The 21520-nt window shown below is 38.7% G+C and overlaps 1 protein-coding gene across 1 annotated transcript in view; it reads right to left on the bottom strand.

The window, feature by feature from the left end:
• Positions 1 to 650: 650 nt before the first annotated feature.
• Positions 651 to 21520, bottom strand: part of GNB4 (G protein subunit beta 4) — a 32878-nt gene continuing 12008 nt past the window's right edge. The window contains exons 2-10 of the mRNA XM_050902432.1: positions 16255 to 16354; positions 11763 to 11801; positions 10943 to 11049; positions 9911 to 9974; positions 8937 to 9099; positions 8666 to 8732; positions 8329 to 8530; positions 6865 to 7081; positions 651 to 5604 (exon numbers count right to left, since the gene is read on the bottom strand). Of these exons, the coding sequence (XP_050758389.1) occupies positions 5498 to 5604; positions 6865 to 7081; positions 8329 to 8530; positions 8666 to 8732; positions 8937 to 9099; positions 9911 to 9974; positions 10943 to 11049; positions 11763 to 11801; positions 16255 to 16311 (1023 nt within the window). The 5' untranslated portion in view covers positions 16312 to 16354 and the 3' untranslated portion in view covers positions 651 to 5497. The remainder of the gene's footprint in view (positions 5605 to 6864; positions 7082 to 8328; positions 8531 to 8665; positions 8733 to 8936; positions 9100 to 9910; positions 9975 to 10942; positions 11050 to 11762; positions 11802 to 16254; positions 16355 to 21520) is intronic.

Here is a 21520-nt window from a genome sequence, read left to right as displayed (position 1 = left end):
GCTCTAGTAAGTTATTTGGCAGCTGTATCAAAGGTGAAAACCTACACCACAGCTCTCTTATGTGTAATGCATATCCGGTATAGGACATAACCGCTGAGGTTGAATTAAAAAAAGCTTCTTCCTGCAGCAGAGAAGCAAGCTGTGCACTCCATACAGCAGTACTGATCAACTAAATGTTTTGGTCTTAGAGAAGATAACAAAAAAGGAAGGATGCAAAGGTCTCTGCCCCTGAGGGAGTGTGGTATTGTGTAACAGGAATTCTGATACAAAGAATGAACGAGTGTTCTAAAACCTGTTTTCTTTCTACTCCGGGACTGGTGGCTAACTTCCAGCTCGCTTCACTGTGGCCTCAACGTGCCTCCCACCTCTCTCAGGAGAAACATACAGAGACGTACTGCTTTGGGGGGGAAAAAATCACCTTAATTATTTGTTCATAAGGGCAGTTTACTTGCATAACATTTTGCTGTTTAGCACACGCACAGCCCACCCCTCCCTTCGGTTCACTGCAGCAAGGTAACCAGAAGCAAGACTTAATTGTTGTAGGGACAGCCGGTCTGTCCACAGTCAGTGGTACAGGAAGAATCTTGATTTTAGGACAGGGGGACGCTCATTATTACAGCTCTAATAAAACATTCACAAGTGATACAGGCTGGTTAAAAGCACTTGTTTATTGGTTACAATATCAACTCATGGCAACATCTTTCACTGAGCCACTGTACAAATACAAAGAAAAAGATCCATCGTGGAAAAAAAAAAAGCTATAAACAGAGTTCATAGCAAGTGATTTTTTTTTTCACAGGGAAGTCTTTTTACAACAGCACTGTTAAAGAACAAATGGCACAAGTCCCTGGTTTTTTTAATAGCTTAAATAAAAGCTTTAAGACTGTTTCTGAATACATACACAATCCAAAGGCAGTGCAGAATCACTTCATAATTGGTAACATTACCGAAGTTTTCCAAAGTAGTCAGCAACAAGTAAAAAAAAAAAAAAAAACCCAACAAAACCTAGCTGATGAGAAATGCTGGAAACTAAAGGCAAATTAAAATCAAGCATGTTTAGAAGCATTTTGTTTTGGACTCCTTTGGATGTAATATGTACTACAAGTGTTCAGATGCTTTTATTTAAAAAAAAAAAAAGGAGAAAAACACAAAGAGAGCACCATTGTGTAAGTAAAACAAAGGCTTGAAATATCTAAGACTATTCCACCGAAGTCCATATTAGTTAAAACCTAAACATACTGTGTGGTATAAGAATGTCAGGCACATGTAATCTGTTATCAGTTATATCAATTAATTAGTAACACTGTTCACACATTTACCATAACAACACTGCATTAACATTCTGCATGTATTTTACATAACCAGCAATTGGATAAAAAGGCTTGTGGTGCCTCTGAAGTGTAGGAAGTAGTTTTACCAGCATGCATGCCAGATTACTGTATACAAAGTGCACCATCAACCCATGCTTAATTACTTTTACAGGAAATGCTATCTCAAAAATCAGTCATTCTGCTACACAACCATTTATACCAACTAGTTGAATTAGCCAATACTCTCACCAACATCTTAAAGCACAGCACTAAACCTAGTGGAGGTGACAGTGTCCTCAAAGAGGAAAGACTAAGCACTCTTGGAATGTTTTCACAATGTTTTCATTCCACCTGAAAGTAATGTGAACTTCATTGTGGGACAAGCGGTTACACTAACTGAATTAAAGAGTTAACTATTTCCAACCCATGCATTACAGTAAGCACACTAGGACCAGCTGTTACATCAATTCAGCTTTTTGCCAAGTCAAGGTCAGGCCCTCTCCTTAGGCAGGGGGAAAAGCCTATTGAATCCATGTTCCTTTTCAAATGGTATATATCGTTGTCAATACATTGAACTATCAGTTCTGCCAGATGATACCGCGCGGTATCTGCAATTTAGCAAGGCAGAGGATAGCGATGTTTGGAAGAAAAAAGGTCTGGAGACGGATGGAAACAGGCCCACGTTACTGGAGCAAGCGAGTATACATCGGCATGCTGCCACGTAGAAGCTTTTTGTGGTTTCCAGAATCTCAACCAATATCTCTACCAATAAACAGACGTCCGAGTCTACACGGGAACAAGCCCGAGTCGGGCGCTTGCCTCATTAGTATCCCCTATTGCAAAGTTAAATTAACATTAGAAAATGCTGACAAAAAACTGTACCTGAATAAAATAAATCTTGTTACGCAAAGCACATAGTTCCACTTCCCAAGCCATAAACAATTGACTTTTCAGAAGAGAGGCTGGGAAAGAGTTACCTTGCCACCGTTTTGGCACGATGTTCTTAGTTACTCCATTTCTGTAATTACATAAGTTATTTGAAAGTCAGTCAGGTAATGATGTAGTCTGGCAACAAACTTTTAAAGACAGGTTAAGATGTACGCACTAGTGCTGCAAAATCTGCTGTATAAGTGAGTTTGCTGTCGCGGTGCACGGTTAGAGATCACGCAAGCTGCATACCTGAGCCTCCATTAAACTATAGGCACATACCGTTGTCTTGAAGGGTCGTTTTATTACTTTCCTCACATTAGGAGGAGTTGGAGCTTTTACCATTAAAACCGCACCCATTTTAGTAAGGGCATCGATCTTGAAAGGTCACTGATGGCCGTTTAAAAAACAGCAAATACCACAGCCTGTGCAAGTTCATTATTTGGCCTCATACAATAACAATGTGTTACATTAAATCTGTAGGCTTTAGAACCTATATCCAGGACAGTAATTAAACAGCAAACGTCACCTTGGCAGGATCTATCACAAGCTTTCTACAAGTTCCCAAGAAGCATCAGCTACTGCTTCCCCAGTTGTGCTCGAGCCTCTTCCAGGTTTCCTTGTGCACCGACACAGAAGGAGCCACCTCAGGACCTGCAGCACTACAAACACTGGTTAACCGAACAGCAAAAGCTGGCAGATACTTGTATGATGCTTTTGGAAACCTCATTAGCAGGTAGCTGGCATTCCTTATTCTTTCTTTTAAAAGCAGCTGAATCCAACAGACAATTGCCCATCAAACAATGACAGTGAAATTATTTGCAGTAATACCTGTATGAGAGCCATTATCACGTTTACAGTCTACCTGAACTTTTAAGAAAAGTTATATACATTTGTAAAATTGTTTTTGGAGTTTCCCCAAGTAGAAACTAGTTTTAATACCAGAATGTAAAAATGGCACCTGTCTTCGCAAAGGTGTTGACTAGGAAATTGCTTCAAAACACACTTCTGTGGAAAAAAAATTTTTAGAAAAAGAATATTTTCTTAAAATTTCCTAGTAACAAATTTCCAGAATGATTCACTCAAGGCAGCTGTGAGTTAAAAAAAATAATCAAATGCACCACTAAAAAATAAACGGAGTCTGCAAGATCCCAAAGAGCTGCTCACTTAAGAGAGTAACAAGAATTCCATAATAGTTCTGTTAATGCGGACAGCAAAATGCTGAGGAATTCCTGTGACCTACAATATAGTGAGATTTTGGTCCTACACCACAGTCTGCTGTTAGTAAATGTATACTTCTCCAGCACAAGATGCGCCTTTTTCTTTTTTTAAAAGTGAATTTACTGTGATTGACTGGTACATTTATTGGCACCTTCATCATTATAGACATGGCAAGTTTACAGGCACAGTCTGGAAGTACTGAAATTTAGCATCACAAGCGTCAGAGACTTGACAAATCGTCATCTCAGCCACAAATCTGTTTTGATATATTACAAGATACGGGGCACTTATATTTACTACCTGACCCAGAGATACCCAGACTCCCCATAACTTCAGATGAGGGCAGATTAACATTATCTTCCAACCTGATGATTTAAAATCACGTATCTTTAAAATAAGTCACTTAAGAGAAGCCAATAGACTTAATCCCCCGTTCCAAAAAGGCCACAGACATTCAGATTCCCAAGAGAACATCCATTGCAAGCGCAGGCATGCTGCCAGGCACCAAAAAGTTAAGCAATCTTCCCGGGTAGTTTCAAATGGGCATCGGTCACTCGATTTTCCTATATCTACACTCAACTGTACTTGATCAGAACCTATCATTTATAAGCAACTGACATCAAAATCAGAATAAAATCAGGAACAGGAGAGGAAATGGCTATTTACAGTGACAGAGCTGCAGAACAATTAGCGTCTAATAAGCCACCATGGTACAGACCTCAGTGACCACAGGAGAACAAGCAAGTCGCTAAGTTTATAGTATGAAGTTTTAAAGGGTCACACAGGTAAGTAAGGTTATTTGGTTCATTGTAAGTTACACAATTTCTTTTATAATTCACACTGCACATAACTGACAACAAGCACTTTTGGTTGTGGTATGCTTTGGCAACCCCCTAATTTGGAGGGGGATTACAGGCGGTTAACTGCACATTTAAGTAAGTCTTCTCTAAGAATTTAAGCAAAGTCCTCCTGAATTTCTCAGTTGATTGTGGTAATTGAGCAAGCTTTGCAAATACACTGCTTTCTGCGCACTGAGCATCATGCCAAATCATTTTGCTAGTGCAAATCAGCTAGAGTTTGTGATGGGCCAAAACTACCTCATTTAGTTAGAGCAGAATTGTCAAAAGGAAAAGCACTCAGCCACTTAACGACAGCAATGCAGGTCACTTGGCTTCCATACCCAAGGACCGCGTGGAATAACTGATGTGAAAAGCTGCAGTAAGGAAGCTAATACTTCTGGAAGCAGAATTTATTTTATTTTATTTTTTTAATTATTTTTGCTGTTGTTGCAAGTCTGCCTGGCGTTAACTCCTTGGTGTTTGGAGGCCATGACTGCCAATGGATGAACCAGGAACCACTGGCTTGAAGGAAGAACCCCCATGATTAAAAACAGGCAAGCAGGTCAAGAAGTGAGTGAATAAGGCGGTAGGTATTAACTGGGAGTCTCCAGGGCCTTTTAAAAAAAAATTCAAATGCCTTCCATTATAAAAACACATACATACCATTAGCTTCACTTTATCTACAGTAAATTCACAAAAACATTTAAAACAGCAATCTAGTTCATCCACTACAAAACTCAGAAGTGACATCTCGGGTTAAAAGCAAAGCTATAAATGTAGTTCCTTAAAAAATGCAAACATATTTCTTTACATACAGACAAATGTTACATGATTGGCTGCTATAATGTGTATATTCTGTTATGTACAAAAAAAAGTACAGGATTAGCAGACTGAGCACAAGCAAAAACCCTTCAAGGACAATCTAACCAAACCACCAAAACCAAAAAGACTGGCTCTTAGTTTGTCGGTCACCATGATTATGTGTGCTGGCCCCTTTTAAAAAGTCAGTGATTTCTTCCCCCCTCCCCTATTTCTTCACTTGATTTTTTTTCTAGTTTACAGAAAGCCTTTTTGTGTAATAATCAGTGAATAGAAAAACTTCACCTGCAAATACAAGGTAGAAATGTTATTTCACAGCTATAGGCTGCAGCATTGATCTCTCCAGATCTCAAATGGAGAATGTACATGTGTGGCTCCCAGTTAATTCCAGATTCTGAGAAAACTGTCCCAAGACCCTGTAGCTACAGCCATGCCGTCATCAGTAACACCTAAACAGCTGACACGGTTGTCATGGCCAGCAAGGACACCTGGAAAAGAAGAAGCAATGGAAGTTAATATTCACAGGATGTCAAGGGCTTCAGCTGTTACTCTGCTCTCCCAGGTAAGTCTTCAAATTTGCTAAAAAAGATGTCACGCAAGACCTAATCATCCGTTTTGTCTTTACCCTGAAGAACGATATACATCACAACAGCCATATCAAGGATCTCAACAATGAGGTTTTTGAAAATATGTACACACCATGTTGCCTCCATTTTTCTCTCTGCCCTTACAACTTCTCCTTCTTTCTGCCCCAAAGACCTCCTCATCCCTCATCAGGCTCTACTGTTTTTTCTCTGTTTTCAGCAATTCCAGCCATCAAGTACTTCCCAAATCAAACACGATGTCTTCTGACAATGCCCTGGATACAGGAACCACCTTCAGTTTCCCACGTTTTGCAAACCCTAAGGATTAAAAATCCCCCATGTACTGTGTCAGACTATTAGAAAAGAGCACTGTACCCTGCCTCTTCCCGCTTTGTTTTTGCTTTCCTTCTACCCATTCTCGCGCTTGTCTGCTCTCCCAAGGTACCACATCCAGGTCTATTAAAACTCAGCCTATTCATGTCCCTTAAGGAAAAGGATATATTTTCAGTCTGAACAGCATAATCAGGGTTCCAAACTGAACCAGGCCCCATCATTTAAATTATTGTACGAAGTGAGAAAGATGTAGCTATGCTATGAACGTGCTGTCTATCCTGACAGAAGTGACTCATTCAAGGACTAAAAGTGTCCCACTTCCCCTCTCTCCCAACAGCAGGAAATTACGGTCCCCAAAGCAAAAAGACTACTGTAACTTACTATCTGAATTACTTCCTCTGATGGGTGCAAAAGTCAATGCAAATGTATAATTTTGTATTACTTAATTTCATACACTTCAGCGAAACAAATTTTCTGTAGATGTAACGTAATTTTGGAGGCTGTTCCTTAGCCTCAAGAGCTGGTATCTTCCAGCAAACAGATACATAATGGCCAATACCCAAGAACAGGAGTATTTCACTGACTGGAGCATTTACTCCACACGTCATATAGATGAAACTGTAATGCAATGTAACAACTCGAAGATACAACCAAATGCAATAAAATGATGCCATTCCAAAAGAAAACAGTGTTGAAAGGAAGCAAGCAGATTCCACAACATCAGCAATAGCACTGGCAATGAACTGGCTCTGCATTTTGCAGAGATTTTGAATATCCATCTTCTGCTAAGGAAGTGGAAAACTTCTGCTCACTGCAGTTATGGGTACTCACCTGCTCTCTCCCCTTTCAGAGTATCCCACACATTGCAGTTGAAGTCATCATAACCTGCTAGCAAGAGGCGACCGCTTTTTGAGAAGGCTACAGAAGTGATCCCGCAGATGATATTGTCGTGCGAATACATCATTAATTCCTGATCTGCACGTAGGTCAAAGAGTCGGCAAGTGGCATCATCAGATCCGGTGGCAAATGCATGTCCATTAGGGAAAAACTGGAAGTTTTAATTAAGAGATAGGAGTTTGACACCAGAAAAATACGTTGGTCATGCATTATTCTTCAAAAACATCACAGGATTATTTTGCCAGGGTAACCAGATAAAGGCAGAATGATTTAAAAAAAAAAAATATATATATATCTGCATGTTAAAAAATTGCATATACACAGCTATGCAACAAAATACTTCTAGAATAGCATCGGTAACACCTGAATGACTGGAATTTTACCCAGGCAGTTCCTGCATGCAGTATAACAGGAGTCAAAGGGGGTGCAACTAACTCCTACAAAATAAAGCAAAACGCAGTTATGTGCGTGCTGGCTGTGGGCCAGGAAGACCTGGGTGAAGTGGTGGTACACAATGTTCCATCTTGAGCTGGTCAGCCAGGTTGGCTCAGCCAAGATAGAAGACTGCAAGCAAGCAATTCAATTTCCAAAAAATCTACTCCAAATCAGAGTCATTCTTACAACAGCTATATTGATTGAAATGGGAATGAAAAGAGCTCAACACATCTCAGGATTCAGGTCTAAGTATAGGAACTACATTTTTCTACTGGTCATGCTTTTGGTATTTTCTCAGCCTTAATAACATTTCATGTTTATCAAGAACAGATGCAGCTTAGACTTAGATTTCATTCCCTATTTATCAGAGCTTGTATCTTGCAGATCAGAACATAGTGTTACTATGACAGAGAGGAAATATAATCCAGTTTATAAATATTACAAAATGATTCCAGGGATGAATATTCAACATAAGTACTGATTTTAACTTTGCCTTCCAGCATATTTTGCTGAAAGCTCTTTTCAACAGAAAATATCAAGTACACTTTCATTCAACAAAAAACTTCAAGATGAGGATGCTTGGCTATTTTGCGCCCTCTCAGTATATCACATTTATCTACAATTTTCAGTTTTTAACACATTGCCACACTGCAAAAACTTTCCCTCCTCCATTCTTTGCTTCTTAAAAAAAAGTAAGGTCTCAGTTATGGAACAAAAACATAGCTGAAACTATTCCAAGAACACTTCAATGCATCATAGATAACGGTAATAATAATTCAGTTATAAACCAGATCATAACTTACTAGACAACCTTCTTCATTATATACAATTTAACAGTCTCTACCCTAACAAAGTAATTGATTTTAAATCAAGGTAACCCAGTAGACTATAAGCTGAATTCATGCAGCTATAGCTTTTATCCTCCCCCTTTCTTCCCATGTGGAAATACAAATGATCACTTACACAAACTGCATTAATATCTGACACATGCCCTGTGAACGACTGCCTGCACATTCCATCTCGAATATCCCAAAGCTTCGAGGAGGCATCACAGGCACCCGAAACAAAAGTCCTCATATCTGGACTTAGAGAGAGACTCATCACATCGCCAGTATGCCCAGTGAATGTGGTGGTCTGTTGACCAGTTTCAATATCCCACAAAGCGCTGCAGATAAAGTGACAACATTAACACAATGTATGTGGTTAATTGAGAGTTTAAGTATTAAATACAAATTAAAGCATTGGGGGGGGAAGGAAAAAAAAAAAGGGAAAAAAAAGCCAACAGAGCTCAAAAACTCACCAAGTGGTGTCTCCTGAGCTAGTGACAATTTGGTTGTCATCTAGAAAGCGACAACAGGACAAGTATCCTAAAAACAAAACGGTTATGTTAGTTTCAGACCCAGGAGTAGTAACTGAAGTTTAAAATCCAAAAGCAGTGATTAAAGTTCTCCCACAGCTAGTCTGTAACCAACAAAACTATTTCACAGTTCACAATACTCACAATACCTCAAAGCGAGATTGTTTCATTTGGTGCAATAAAAAACCAAAGCTGAAGCAAGAATATGGCTGACCTGTATGCCCTGGCAACTCTCGGCTCACTCTCACATTGCCCTCTCTGGTTTTTAAGTTGTATATGGAACAGATGTTGTCCAATCCACCACAGGCAACGTAGTTTCCAGACGGTGCGTATGCGCAAGTCATCACCCAGGAGGATCTCAAAGGAATGGCATGCATCTTCAGAAAGACAGAGCTCATGAATGCTACGTCACATGTTAGCTTTCATTTTTCACTGAGGTCATTCATATCAGTTAATGAATTATAGCAGATTAAACACACCAAGTAGACTGTGTATCACAAGATTCAGTATTTTGATTTTACAACATATTACAACCCATTTCATATTTATACATGCATACTAGGATGAAAAGTACCAGTAGTCTCCAGGGTCGATATCCAGAACTACAGTACAACATTATTTAATAGCACAGCTATTCTAAACTTAAACATTTACAACATTTGTTTATTCTACTTAGATTTCTTTGTCCAATTCTTCTACATCTCTGAACTATAGGTTATAAAAGGGATGGTTGTACCCATGGAGACTGGACAGTTTACGGAAACAGATCACCATTCTACACTCTACCTAAGCTTTTCTCATTTAATAGCTTTTTTTCCCCCCTCCTCCTTTCTCTGCCCTCAAAAGCAAAGCACTCTTGTAAATTCTGAGGTTGTGTATTTCTATGATTTAAAACCAAATTAGTTTCAGAAGCAACACCACACAGGCAGAAAGCAACAGCTACAGGCTACTGCACTAGCAAATTAGAGTAAAAACATTACATATTACCGAGAACAACTGCTTCTGAGACACAACCTACAACATATCACTAGTAATCAGCTAATCATGAAAGAAAAATAAAAGATTGTCTGAACTAGAAAAAGACTACTTCTTTTCATTTTTGCCTTGCAACCATAGAAAAAATAGATAAGCCCCCTCAAACACAGAAATTATGCATGAATTATTGATATGGATTATAAATAACTCTACCTTATTTGTTGTATAACTATCCCAAATAATTAATTTTCCATCTTGAGAAGCACTGACTAGTAGCCTAAATATAAGCACAAAATAAAATATGTTAATACAAAACAAACCAAAAAATCTCAAAATAGACACACATCATGCACGATTACCAAGTGATTCGGAAACTTCATAATTTATTACCCTCTGCTTTTTTTTGGGGGGGGGAGGGGGGCAGGGTTGGAAAGACGTTTGTTGGGAAAAAATCTGCAAAGATCTACATATTACCTGACCGAAGAATCATGTGTCCACAGGGACTCATGATTAACAATGGACAAAACCAAACAACTTACTGAAAACACATTTTATGAACTCTATCCACAGGTGCTTTTATTTTTCATATACCAATAACTATACAGCTACACAAAAATAAACAAGAAATTTAGGGGAAAATAAATCTTATTTTGAGAGCAGGTTCTAGATGTATTTCTTTCTGGACTACATGACAGAGTAGACCATGAGGCACTGTTAACATCTGACCATCAGTTGCTCTAAAGGCAGCACAACAAAACTCCTTCCTAGAAGCTAAGTAACTTTTCCCGCTATGTACAAAAGGTTATTTTTTCAATGAAATAAAATTTGTCCATAAAGCTTTTAAATCTCTGTTATCACAGAAGTTACATAATTATTCAACATCTTGGAAAACACAATATCCATCATTCCAAAAATATGCCTCACCACACACCCTCCTCTGCTTAAACAGACTCAAAGAACTTAGTTAAAACTAAAGAAGGAAAAGGCAAAATGTCTGTGGTAAGAACAAGCAACATACCTCTCCTTTCAATCAAGGCTCCTCTATTACCACTATGCAATCCTCACTGGTTTTAAAAAGGCAAACTATAACTAAAGACAAAAAACCCACCACAGTCATGGTCGGTGATACCCCTGCAAGGGCACCAACACCATACCATATGGCTCCCAAAACCTGATATTAATTCTGAAGTCACCAATCTGATTTCTAACCCTTAAACTGCAGGTTTAAGGATCACTTGTACAAACCTTGAGTCAGATCCCCAGTGCATAGCATAGATTTTGGCTAAGTGACCTCTAAGCGTACGCCTTGTTCGCATTTGAATTCGACCCACTGAGTCCAGACTTGTTGTGATCTAAAAATAAATATAACAAACCCCTGAGATACTGAGAACTATTTTTAATATACAAGATAACTAAATACATTTGAACTTTGATGGAAAATAATCTATCTTGGCATGCAACACAAAAAAAAAGGATACTAGTGTACAACCCAGGATTAGGTCCATGCAACACTGAGGAAAACAGATATTACAGAAGATAGACTAACACACTTCACAATGGCTATACCTGGAACTTCAGAAAGTTTTTTTTTAAATAAGACTAAGTAATACTGAGGCTCTTTCAGATTATCAAATATGAAAGTTTTCAATTAAAACTAATGGAAGAAAAACCTCCAATATTTACTGCACTGTTACTTTTTAAAGCATGGCAGAGCTTGAAATGCAAAATACTTTTGTTTCCAAAATACAGCTAAAAGACATTTATTTAAGTCTTTCTAAATATACTAAACACACTCTATTTAAAAGGTAAACTGGAAGCAGGACCCATTAAGATGGTGGAGGTTTTTTTTGACTAGGGGGTTTTTTTTGCTGTTTGTTTGGGTTTTTTTGGTGGGGTTGTTTTGTTTTGTTTTAAATAACTGTATAAATACACAGTACATTTCCAAAGGCTTGTTTCACTTTATTCTTTTAGTTACTAAATAGGAACATGTTACAGTCATAAATTGTAGGGATTTTTATTTTTTTATATATCAAGTAACAGCCTATACACAGAATCAAGAACATACCTGAGCAAGAGTTGTGTCACTACATGCTTTCCTTGCATCCTGAAACAAAAGAATGGAACAATTTGAATCTAAAAGGCAACACTGAGCATCAACCGAGAAAAAGCATCTAAAGGAAAAGCAGCTCTTAAGCTAGACTTCACCACACTCAAAAAGCCACAAGCCAACAACAACTTACATGCCAATATGCCTTCTGTCACACTAATACCTTTTATTGTCCAAGGAATCTAAAGCATTGGCACATAAGATGGGGGCAGTGGAAGAAGAGGGACTTAAGAAGCAACCTTTGAGTCTCCCTTTCTACAGAATATGTGATTCAAAGGCATTTGGAGCCATCCTGAAGTCCCAGTGCCTACCCTCTTCCCTGTATTCCTTCCCTGGTGTGGGTGTGTTAGCTCAGGGTGTGCTGAGCACCAAGGGAAGAACTGATCCACCTGAAAAAGCAACCACATATTATACATGATTAGCAAGCTTTGTGCTACATGAGGCTCTTGCATTAACCCCCTTGCCATCGCAGGTGTGACTATGCTGGTTATGAGAGGCAGGATGAAAATTAACAGGCAGGATCTGGAAAGTAGGACAGACAGCAGGCTGACCGAAGCTTAAGCTGCTGATGCACTTCATACAAAACGAAGGAAAAAAGTAGTTAACTAACACCCTCATTCATTTCATGGAATGGATGGTGTTCAGGTTTCCATACAGATACTCCGTCTTTTTTTCATCATTTCAGACTCTATGGACATATGACTTACTTTCTGCATGTTATTCAACCCCACCTAGAAAACAGACCTTACTTTCGTTTGTATCATCAGAGTAACAGATTGGACACCTAACACAGGCAAGGCACCACTGAGCCTAGTTTGCAACACTCCGATTTTGCAAAACCTGGTTTCAGTTACAATTGCGATTGCACTGCACTCCTGCAACTCAGACTCCCGTCTTCGAAAAAACAAAAATAGGCACACAGTCAGCAACCACTTCTGAGAAGCATGGTTTAAAATAATTGGCTTAAAATCAGACAGGAACTCTACAGCACAAGTTAAACGATAGAACTATCAACAGCAGTATTGAAGGATCAGCCACAAGACCCTCTCTAACTCCCTGCAATGTCTCCAAATACCTCCAACTTCTGTCACCAATGAAGCAGGCATCCCACAAATGGCGGATGGCCTTCCTCACCATGAATTTGCGTGTCCTCCCACCCCAAGAAAGCATTCAATCTGTACACTAACGGCAATGTCCTCTTTGAGAGGAGGAACAGAAACGTTTACTCACACATTTTGGAACTACATCAACATATTCAGACTAGGATCTTAAAATTTTTCAAGCTTTTGCTTGAGAGTTACTTGACTTTGCAACTTTAACAATTTTTTAGTGTATGTTTATTTTGACCACCCTTCATAGCTTTCCTCCCAGAAAGCAAGCCTGAGAGTGGATTAAGTCATCTAAACTTATTTTTAAAATGTCTGAACTGTAGAAATATTTATTAAATGTTGACGTCTGGAATCAGGAGGGGTTTAAAATACCAGAGCAGCAAATCCCCCAGCACTCAGGACTTATTTCATCCACAGGAAGAAACAGTGGATTTTAAACAACTTTAATTGTTTAGTTTAGCTGAAACACTTGATGATGTCCAACATAAACTGAATTCTGAATGCAGTCTGAATGAAACAAAGCAATTTTTCTTGAAGAAAGAGCTATTAGCAACACCTATACTTGAGGCTGTCTAATACTTGCCATACGATTGGCAAAGTCGCAACAGGCTGTTTTAATTCTCGCGTTTTAACTGTCATTTCTACATATGCATCATCGTAACAGAATCATTAGTGTCATAACATAAAAAATTCCTCTATATAATTGTAGATTTTTCTCAGTTCATGCAGCAGACAACACAGAACTTGTGAGAAAAAAAAAAAATCTATCCACTTGATCAATGTGCAGCCCCCACGATTTCCTAGCACACACACTTAAGATTTAACTTTTTTCCCCAAACTATCTTTTTTTTTGTAAATATAGTGTCTTATTTGTTCAAAATGTCATTCAATTTCAAATGACACTGTCTCAAGTATGCAACACTTCCAAAAATCATATCCTGAATTTCAATTCTCAAAGTGAGGACACACATCACATGGGAACTTTATTATAGACAGAACTAGGAATCAACTTTAACCACAAAGTCATCCTGCTATCTAATAGTTCATCTTTCACCGATGTTTCAAACTTCCTGCACTAAAAATTCACGCAGTCTTATTTTACCCCTCCAGCATAGTCTATCTGTGTACAGAACAGAGCTACAGTTGTAGTAACTGCATGGGGAAGCAAAGGTACATTACCTAGGTATTGTTTAAAGGAAGGAAAAAAAAAAAAAAATCATTAAACATTTCTAAAAAATTGCAGACTACAAAAAGTTTATTGGGAAATTGACAGCTATGCTTCACAGTTTATTCTACTTTAGAAGGCTGCTAGGTATAATTTTATCTGGAACTCACTTATAAGCACAACACTGATTTTTCATGACTATATTGTTAGAGAAAGTATCAGGCAAAACCCAAGAGTTGTAAACAACTAAGATAGCAAACTGCTAGCTACATATAAAACATCAAATGCTGTTAGTGACCTCACCTCTTTTTAGGAGCGCATCAAAAATAATTCGTGAAAGTTACCAGCCCGCTAGATATTCTAGACACTTAAAAAAACCTTTTTTTTTTTTTTAGATCCTGTATCTATCCTCTTACCCATCCCAAACAAAACACCTATTTAGAAAGAAAACTGTGCAATGATTTAATAAGCAAGACAGTCACCTATATAAATGTGAAACTGGATTATTTGGTCAGAAAGTTTCTTCAGTATTGAGTCATCAGGAGCATTTTTAATTGCATATTAATCTGAAGTTAAAATTAAGCATAAGGTATCCAACCCTGCACTCGGATCCAAAGAGGCAAACACTAATTGCCAATGCTGAGCCAAAAGATTCCAATTGCAATAGCCATGGTGACTCATGGTTACTCAGCTACATATGTATAGTTCTGGTTACAAATTGGGGCGACAGAGTTACAAGGGAAATGTTAAATTGACCTAAAGCCACAAAATGGAGTCCTTATACAAAGAGCCAATCAGATTTTTATGCTCCAAAGTTAAAAAAGCAAACACTCCTGCAACACAGTCTAGCTCTCTTACTTGCTTGGTATCTCTTCCTTCACACAACACAATTTTGCATAAAACCAGACTGATGGATTACTAAGACTGAATTAAGACTAACTGGCTCACCCCAACATAATGTAATGAGAAAGTCTTTACGCATCAGGCAGAAGAACTGAAAAATTATGTATACCTTTTATTTGTGCAATGCTGTAATAAAGCATAAATTTAAGAAAAAGCATTTCAAACTAAAATTTATTTGCATTCCTCTACAGAGCTGCTAGAAGGGGTACCCAGTCCCAGAACACTGACTGATCCCCACCTTGTCTTTTATTAGTGTATTAAGTGAAAACTATAGGACACGGAGCTCTCCTTGGATGATACTGAATGAGCAGCCATGAAAGCAACATTTGCCCCCAACACAACTACTAACACATGAAGTGTGTTTCCCGCATGGCTGATAGTAATAACCAGCCTAACGTCCACTGTACTAAGCAGCAGACCACCACAAAACAACTGCTGTCAGCAGATGCCATGCTAAAAAAGTCGGTGTGCATGCAACGTATTTTAAGAAACCTGTAGTCTTAGCTGCTAAGAATGTTTGCAAATAAGGCATTCCCATATCAATCAGATTTATGAATGCTTCATGTTTAGGAAAAGGCAATTTTGATGAAGAATAAACACACTTAAAAATCCTTATACTTTGTACTTTTCTCTCTACTGAAAACTGCACCACTGAAATATACAGGCATGTTGCAACAGATTCCTGGTAAACTGACTTTGGGCATGACAGCTCATACTTGGTTTACCTTCAATGAGTAATTTCAACAAAAAATTAGCACATATGGGGTGATCTGCATTTTCAAAACAATAAATTCAACAGGAAGCAAAGGAACATGGCTTTTAGAAATGACATCCACCCCTAGAAGGTTTTCTCTCACACTCCATGCTTTGACCTGCATGCTTATCAAGACTGGCAGCGCAGCGGTCACTTTTAGACCAGAAACAAGGTCTTCTAATATCCTTAGCCCAAACTTGTCGTGCCTAGGTTCTAGAAGTTTGGCTGCTCCCTTTTCTTTTTAAAATCCAAAATAAAAAATTTGCAGACACACGTACACCCCTAGTAACAAGACACAGCAAACTTCAGTAGGAAATAAAACATTTTTTTCACGAAATATATTATGAATGCATTTCATTATACCAATGGCTTACTTTTCTGATTTTTAAACAAATATTCTGAAAATATTTTAAGCTCTGCACAACTTAAACAGGAGCAAGTAATAGATACAATCTTTATACTTTTATTCCTTTAAGGGAGGAACTTTATCATGAAAAATAAGCAATTAGCAATTCTTACTCTGATTTGATTTCGCAGCTGCTCTGCCTCCTGCCGTAACTGTTCCAGCTCACTCATCTTCTTCAGTCTCTATTTCTCACACTCCACTGGTGAAGAAAACCTGCCAGTAAGAGGGAAGAAAAATAAGTTTCAGTATGACTTTCTCCTCTTTAAAAAACAAAACAAAAACCCCCACAAACCTATATATATTTATTCTGCCTTTAGACAGGCTTCCAAATAGATATTCCCTTTAGTACACTAATAGATTTGGCAAGACCTAAGTTATTTCATTTCCTGAATTACCATAAAAAGCAGAATTAAATGAAGTATATTTTGAATACAGAAGCAACTGTCAACAGAACCACCCACTGTACTTCAAAAAAACTGTTACTGAATGCATTTGTAGCACCACTCTTCTCACCCACCCGGAAACCTCTGTCAGTCTTCACCCCAAGATGGCAACAGAGAGCAAAGACTGCAGTGGTCACCTTAAACATTTACCTTTGAGCTCAACAGTGCTATGATACAAGCACCTTTGCACATGACACCCAAAGCAGTTTTTGTTTTAATTAAAGATGAAAATTTTGAATCCTAGACTACAGCTAAATAAAATACCAGGTTTTCTACAATTTTTTTTCCATATTTTCCTTGGGCAAGGCACAATGATGTTTTCATTTCAAAAGCACCCACACAGTGAGAAGGGATAGTAAAAACCAAACCATCCCTAAAAGCATCCTCATGCTGGTACAGCCCACAGCAGCCTAAAGCAGTTCTCATCTGAACAAGGACTCAAAGCAACCTTAAGGAAAAGATCAATCAATAGTAAGACCACATGCAAGCACACTTTCAGGTTAGTAATTTTTTTCAATCAGATTTTGCATCTGATTTTTTCAGTGAAAAAAAAAACTGTTCAGTTGAACAGTTTCCTCAGATCCATTTTCCTCTTTATCGCCAGTACAGCAGTGCAGCCAAACACCACAACAGAGACCTCTGAAGTCTATTCACATACATGTAGACTTCAATATCCTTGTAGTGAAAGCAAAACAAGCTAGTAGCTTGCTCATGAACAAGCCAGGCACTTGTTTGTATTTTTTTCATAATAGAAAAAGCACACCAGAAAGGTGGCGGTGGTCCCACTACGTTATCTAAAAAGCCCAAAACACCTCTAGCTTATACAAGAAGAATGACAAAAGTCAGACTACTCCTCAGAAAATGAAAATTGAGGGAGGAATGAAAAGTGGGGAGAAGAACCTATTCAAAACATTATTCTAAGCTTTTTATTTAAGCATGAGAGACAATACAGTAGTGTCCCCGCAATCTAGTCCACTGAAAAATGGCGAAAAAACAGGGGAAGACAGGTCACGGTGTGTCTGGGAAATTGTAGACCTCTAGGGAAACCCTTTTATTTGGTCTAGCTACTGGTTCTTTGTAGCTCAGTAGTGATGCGCTCTAGAAGACAGACTCTGGAAGGCTTTTTTCCATCTATAAAACACAACACTTCATAGATGTAAACAGTGAAAGGTTTTGGTTCAAAGTAACTTACTCATAAGATAATTACCCTTGGACTAACAGCTTACACAAGTGTTTGAGAGCTACAAAACTTCTTGCTACTCAAGAAGAAAAGTGTACCTTCATTAATTATCCATCTACTCTTTTTTTCTTTCAACCTGAACCTCCATGCTTTCCACAGATAGCACTGCAAAGTCCATTTCAGAATAAACCCACAAACATACACAAATTGGATCATCTCCAAATCAAAATACATCCTAATCGGTAAGAGCACAGGGGTGACTTAGAAGGTCTAACTAGTATTTTCAGCTATACATAAACAAACTATGAAATTCACACCTTTCCCTTCTTTAAACCTCTGTTCAACTACAAAGACATTATAATCCATCTGTGAATATTCTAAGAGACTATTTTATTTACCATCACCTTCCTATTTCAGAAGCCCAGACTATTTAATATTGCTTAATGCACAGCAGGCATAAAATAGAAGTCATCAACACTAATGTCCGATTTCAAAAACCAAGCATTAAAAACTGTAATCACTTTAGCATGCATGCTAATCACATGCCTTTAATTACAATTTTAATATATTTGATTGCAATACTATACCTCTATGAAATATAGCCCCACTTTCCGTTCCAACAGTGTCAAACTATCCTTTTTAAAATGTTTTCCCTTTTTTTGTTCTGGAACCTACACAAAGGTAACACAGACAAAACAATGGACTCAAATGTCTAAAGCAAGCCAGCCACAATATCTGCCAACATTTCAGCAGTCTTGCATGCTATTTTTAACAGAAGATAAAGATTCCTAACAGAGAAGTTGATGCATCTCTAGTTTTCTGAGAAGGGAAGTCAGCTTCTGCCTGTGATGTGCCACACACTTCAGTGCTCTGTAAACAGTAACTTCAACACAGAGAGTAATTGATCATAAAGGAAGTGACATTACTTTTCAACTGGAAGCATGCATGGCTGGTCACAAGTAGCTAAAGTCAGGGCACTTTTTTTTATCATAGGTAGAACTATGAGCATACTAGAAAATTAGCTGTAGCATTGCACTGGCACTCAAAGACCATCAATGACCATGCTGCACTTCAACCATAAAGTCAGTGTTAATGACTTCAATGTCATTCATATAAGTACTGTTCATCATTAATGCCATTTCTGTATCAAGCTGCACCAGCAGCTAAACACCTGTTAAACTTAACAGCTTTAAATTGCGTTATACCTGTACAATTTCCTACACAGACATAATCCAGCTTCAGAAGCCTTTTCACCCACCCGTCTTTAGCTTAAAAATCAATTCCTAAGCAAATTAAAGGACAATGATATTTCATACTTTTTTGAAAGAAATAATTTTTGTTTAGTTGAAAAGTCCTAGCAACATCAGTACGTTCTAAATTTGCAAGGTTATTAGTATTACTGCTCAGCACAAATGTATCAGTGGTTCAAGGTCAAGCTACACCTCTATGAATATAACTGCCTCCAAGCCAGTACGTATTTCTACAAAATCCAGATTCATTTTAGAACTGGATTATTCTAGCTTTAAGTATTAAAGCTCCTTTCCAGTACGCAGCAGCTGAACAGCAAACTCTGAGATATTCTTAAGGTATAGAAAAACACCGGGATACTATAGTAAACAAACTAAGTGCACGGTTTAACCATTAAACTGAAGTGTATCCAACGCTCTCTGTTGTATTGGCTGGCTGCAGCTCCCAATACAACTGCTCGTGCATTCAGATGATCATCCACCATAAAGTATCTAGCAGAACCGTGAGCTAGATGCTTCCACTTGGGATTTTTAATTTTTTTTAAGCACTATTTTGAGGTGCCTACAGGAAATTACAGAAATTGAGTGGGCGGAGAGGAACCTGTCATGGATGCTTTTCCAGATTCACACTAACTCTGCAAGTAGCACCTCTGAACTCCTGTCAAACTACCACGTGAACACTTTACTGATGCCATACTCATGACAGCAATGCAGGGAGGTAAGCACGTGCTTGAAACTTGCACATGCAGATGCATCTGTGTCTGGTTAAATGCTTCTGATGCTACAGTGATACAGTTAAAAGAGAGGCAAAGAGAGGAAGCCATAGTCAAGATGCAGTTATGTGCATAGACCATTATCCAGACTAGATTTACTTGCTATAATATTAAGTGTATCAGTGAGGTGACCAGTGAAGCACAGCAAGAACACAGAACTGAGATGGCTGGCAACAATGGCAAAGCAGAGGCTGCATCCTATAAACCTGTCCTCAGTGCAGAGAAGCAGGTCATCACCGCAACCTTGAAGTGTGCTATTTCCCAACGCTACCAGTCATCAGATAAAAAACTTGGTTTTTATCAGATTAAATGCTGGGACTGCTTTTGCAGGGTTTACAGGGATTGCAAAGAACAGAGGTGATCTCTGTATTGCAAATTTTTCCTCATACAACAAATTACTGAAAACCTCACTGGATTCAACTCCAACTTGTACTAGGTTACAAAGGACACATGCCTGTTCATTCTCCCCTCCAGGAAGATCAAAATACTACAGCCAGGACAGAGCACTGCTCCACAGCCTGGAAAATTCTTTATTCTGAACATGAACTTCCCCAGGTGCCCAGCTGTATCGTACTCAGGTGTGCACGCAGCGAAGCCATCAGCTCTTGCACCTCTATAGGCACAAAGAGTCAGGATTCCTCCTGCCATCTTAGGAGACTGGTGGCAATGTAATGTCTACCTCCCTGACTTATTAATATTTTTAATAAATATTTAGTCAGAGAAAAAATATTTTGAGTTACCTTAGATGCAGAATACTAGTGGTATCTGCTTTTCAACATTCACAGGTAGAAACTCTGATGAAGAAGCCAGATGCTTCTCTTCAAATACAATTCATGATGTGCATGATGTGCTATGAATAGTATCATCTGCTACGGCAAAGAGGCCTTGAGGGGATGAGCAACAGGAAGGGGAAGAACTTTTTAATACCATTGGTAGCCAGGGGGTGTACCACTGCAGGACACCCAAACGATTAGGAAATGGGGTCAAGGAGACGAGATGCTTCCCATCAGAAGCAACATATACAGGGAGCTCATTGTGAGCAATAACTATTGTAACCAAGGCGGCACATCTTTGCCCTCATAAAAGCAATGTCATTTGTAGGCTGAACTGTACCTCAGTGCAATTTTTCCTCAGCGGACTTGTACAAGTGAATTTACTGATACTAAAATAAAGTGCCTCCCAAGGCAAAATAATTAACTAAGTCGGATTCCACAGCATATCTAGTGTCAAGAAAGCCACTGGCAGGCTTGAGTGCTCCACAGACAAATTACCCCTTACACTATTCCTCATTCAGAAGCAGCATCATTTGCTGAGTTTAATTCTTCATTATACAGGCAGGCAGTGACAAATTACCACAGGTTCTTGTCTCCAAAGTACTTTCTCTGCAACCTGTGGACTCAAACATCGTGGCTGGAAAAACACCCTTTTCTCCGCAAAAATTCACTCCAAATGCACTTGAGGACACGCTGTAAGAAGATTCACCGAGCCCAGGACCTCTGCGACACACAGGCCAGCAGCAGGGCAGGACACAGCGCCTACACAAGCCAGGATGCAGGGAGTTCATCAGACAGGGACCTGCCGACCCCACGGCAGGAGAGCAGAAGGCTGGCGCAGGGGCCGAGAGCCACCGCAGCTCTGGAAAGCCAGGAAATGGGCTGATATTTGGCAGATTACTTGAAGCAGAATAGTCAGGCATGTAGTGATAGGAACCTTTAGTTCTGCAAAGCAGAGCTATT

This window comes from Gymnogyps californianus, chromosome 10, assembly GCF_018139145.2.
Source record: "Gymnogyps californianus isolate 813 chromosome 10, ASM1813914v2, whole genome shotgun sequence".
Classification (NCBI taxonomy): domain Eukaryota; kingdom Metazoa; phylum Chordata; class Aves; order Accipitriformes; family Cathartidae; genus Gymnogyps; species Gymnogyps californianus.
The sequence above is the reverse complement of the archived record's forward strand: the minus strand, read 5'-3'. Positions and strand labels throughout refer to the sequence as shown.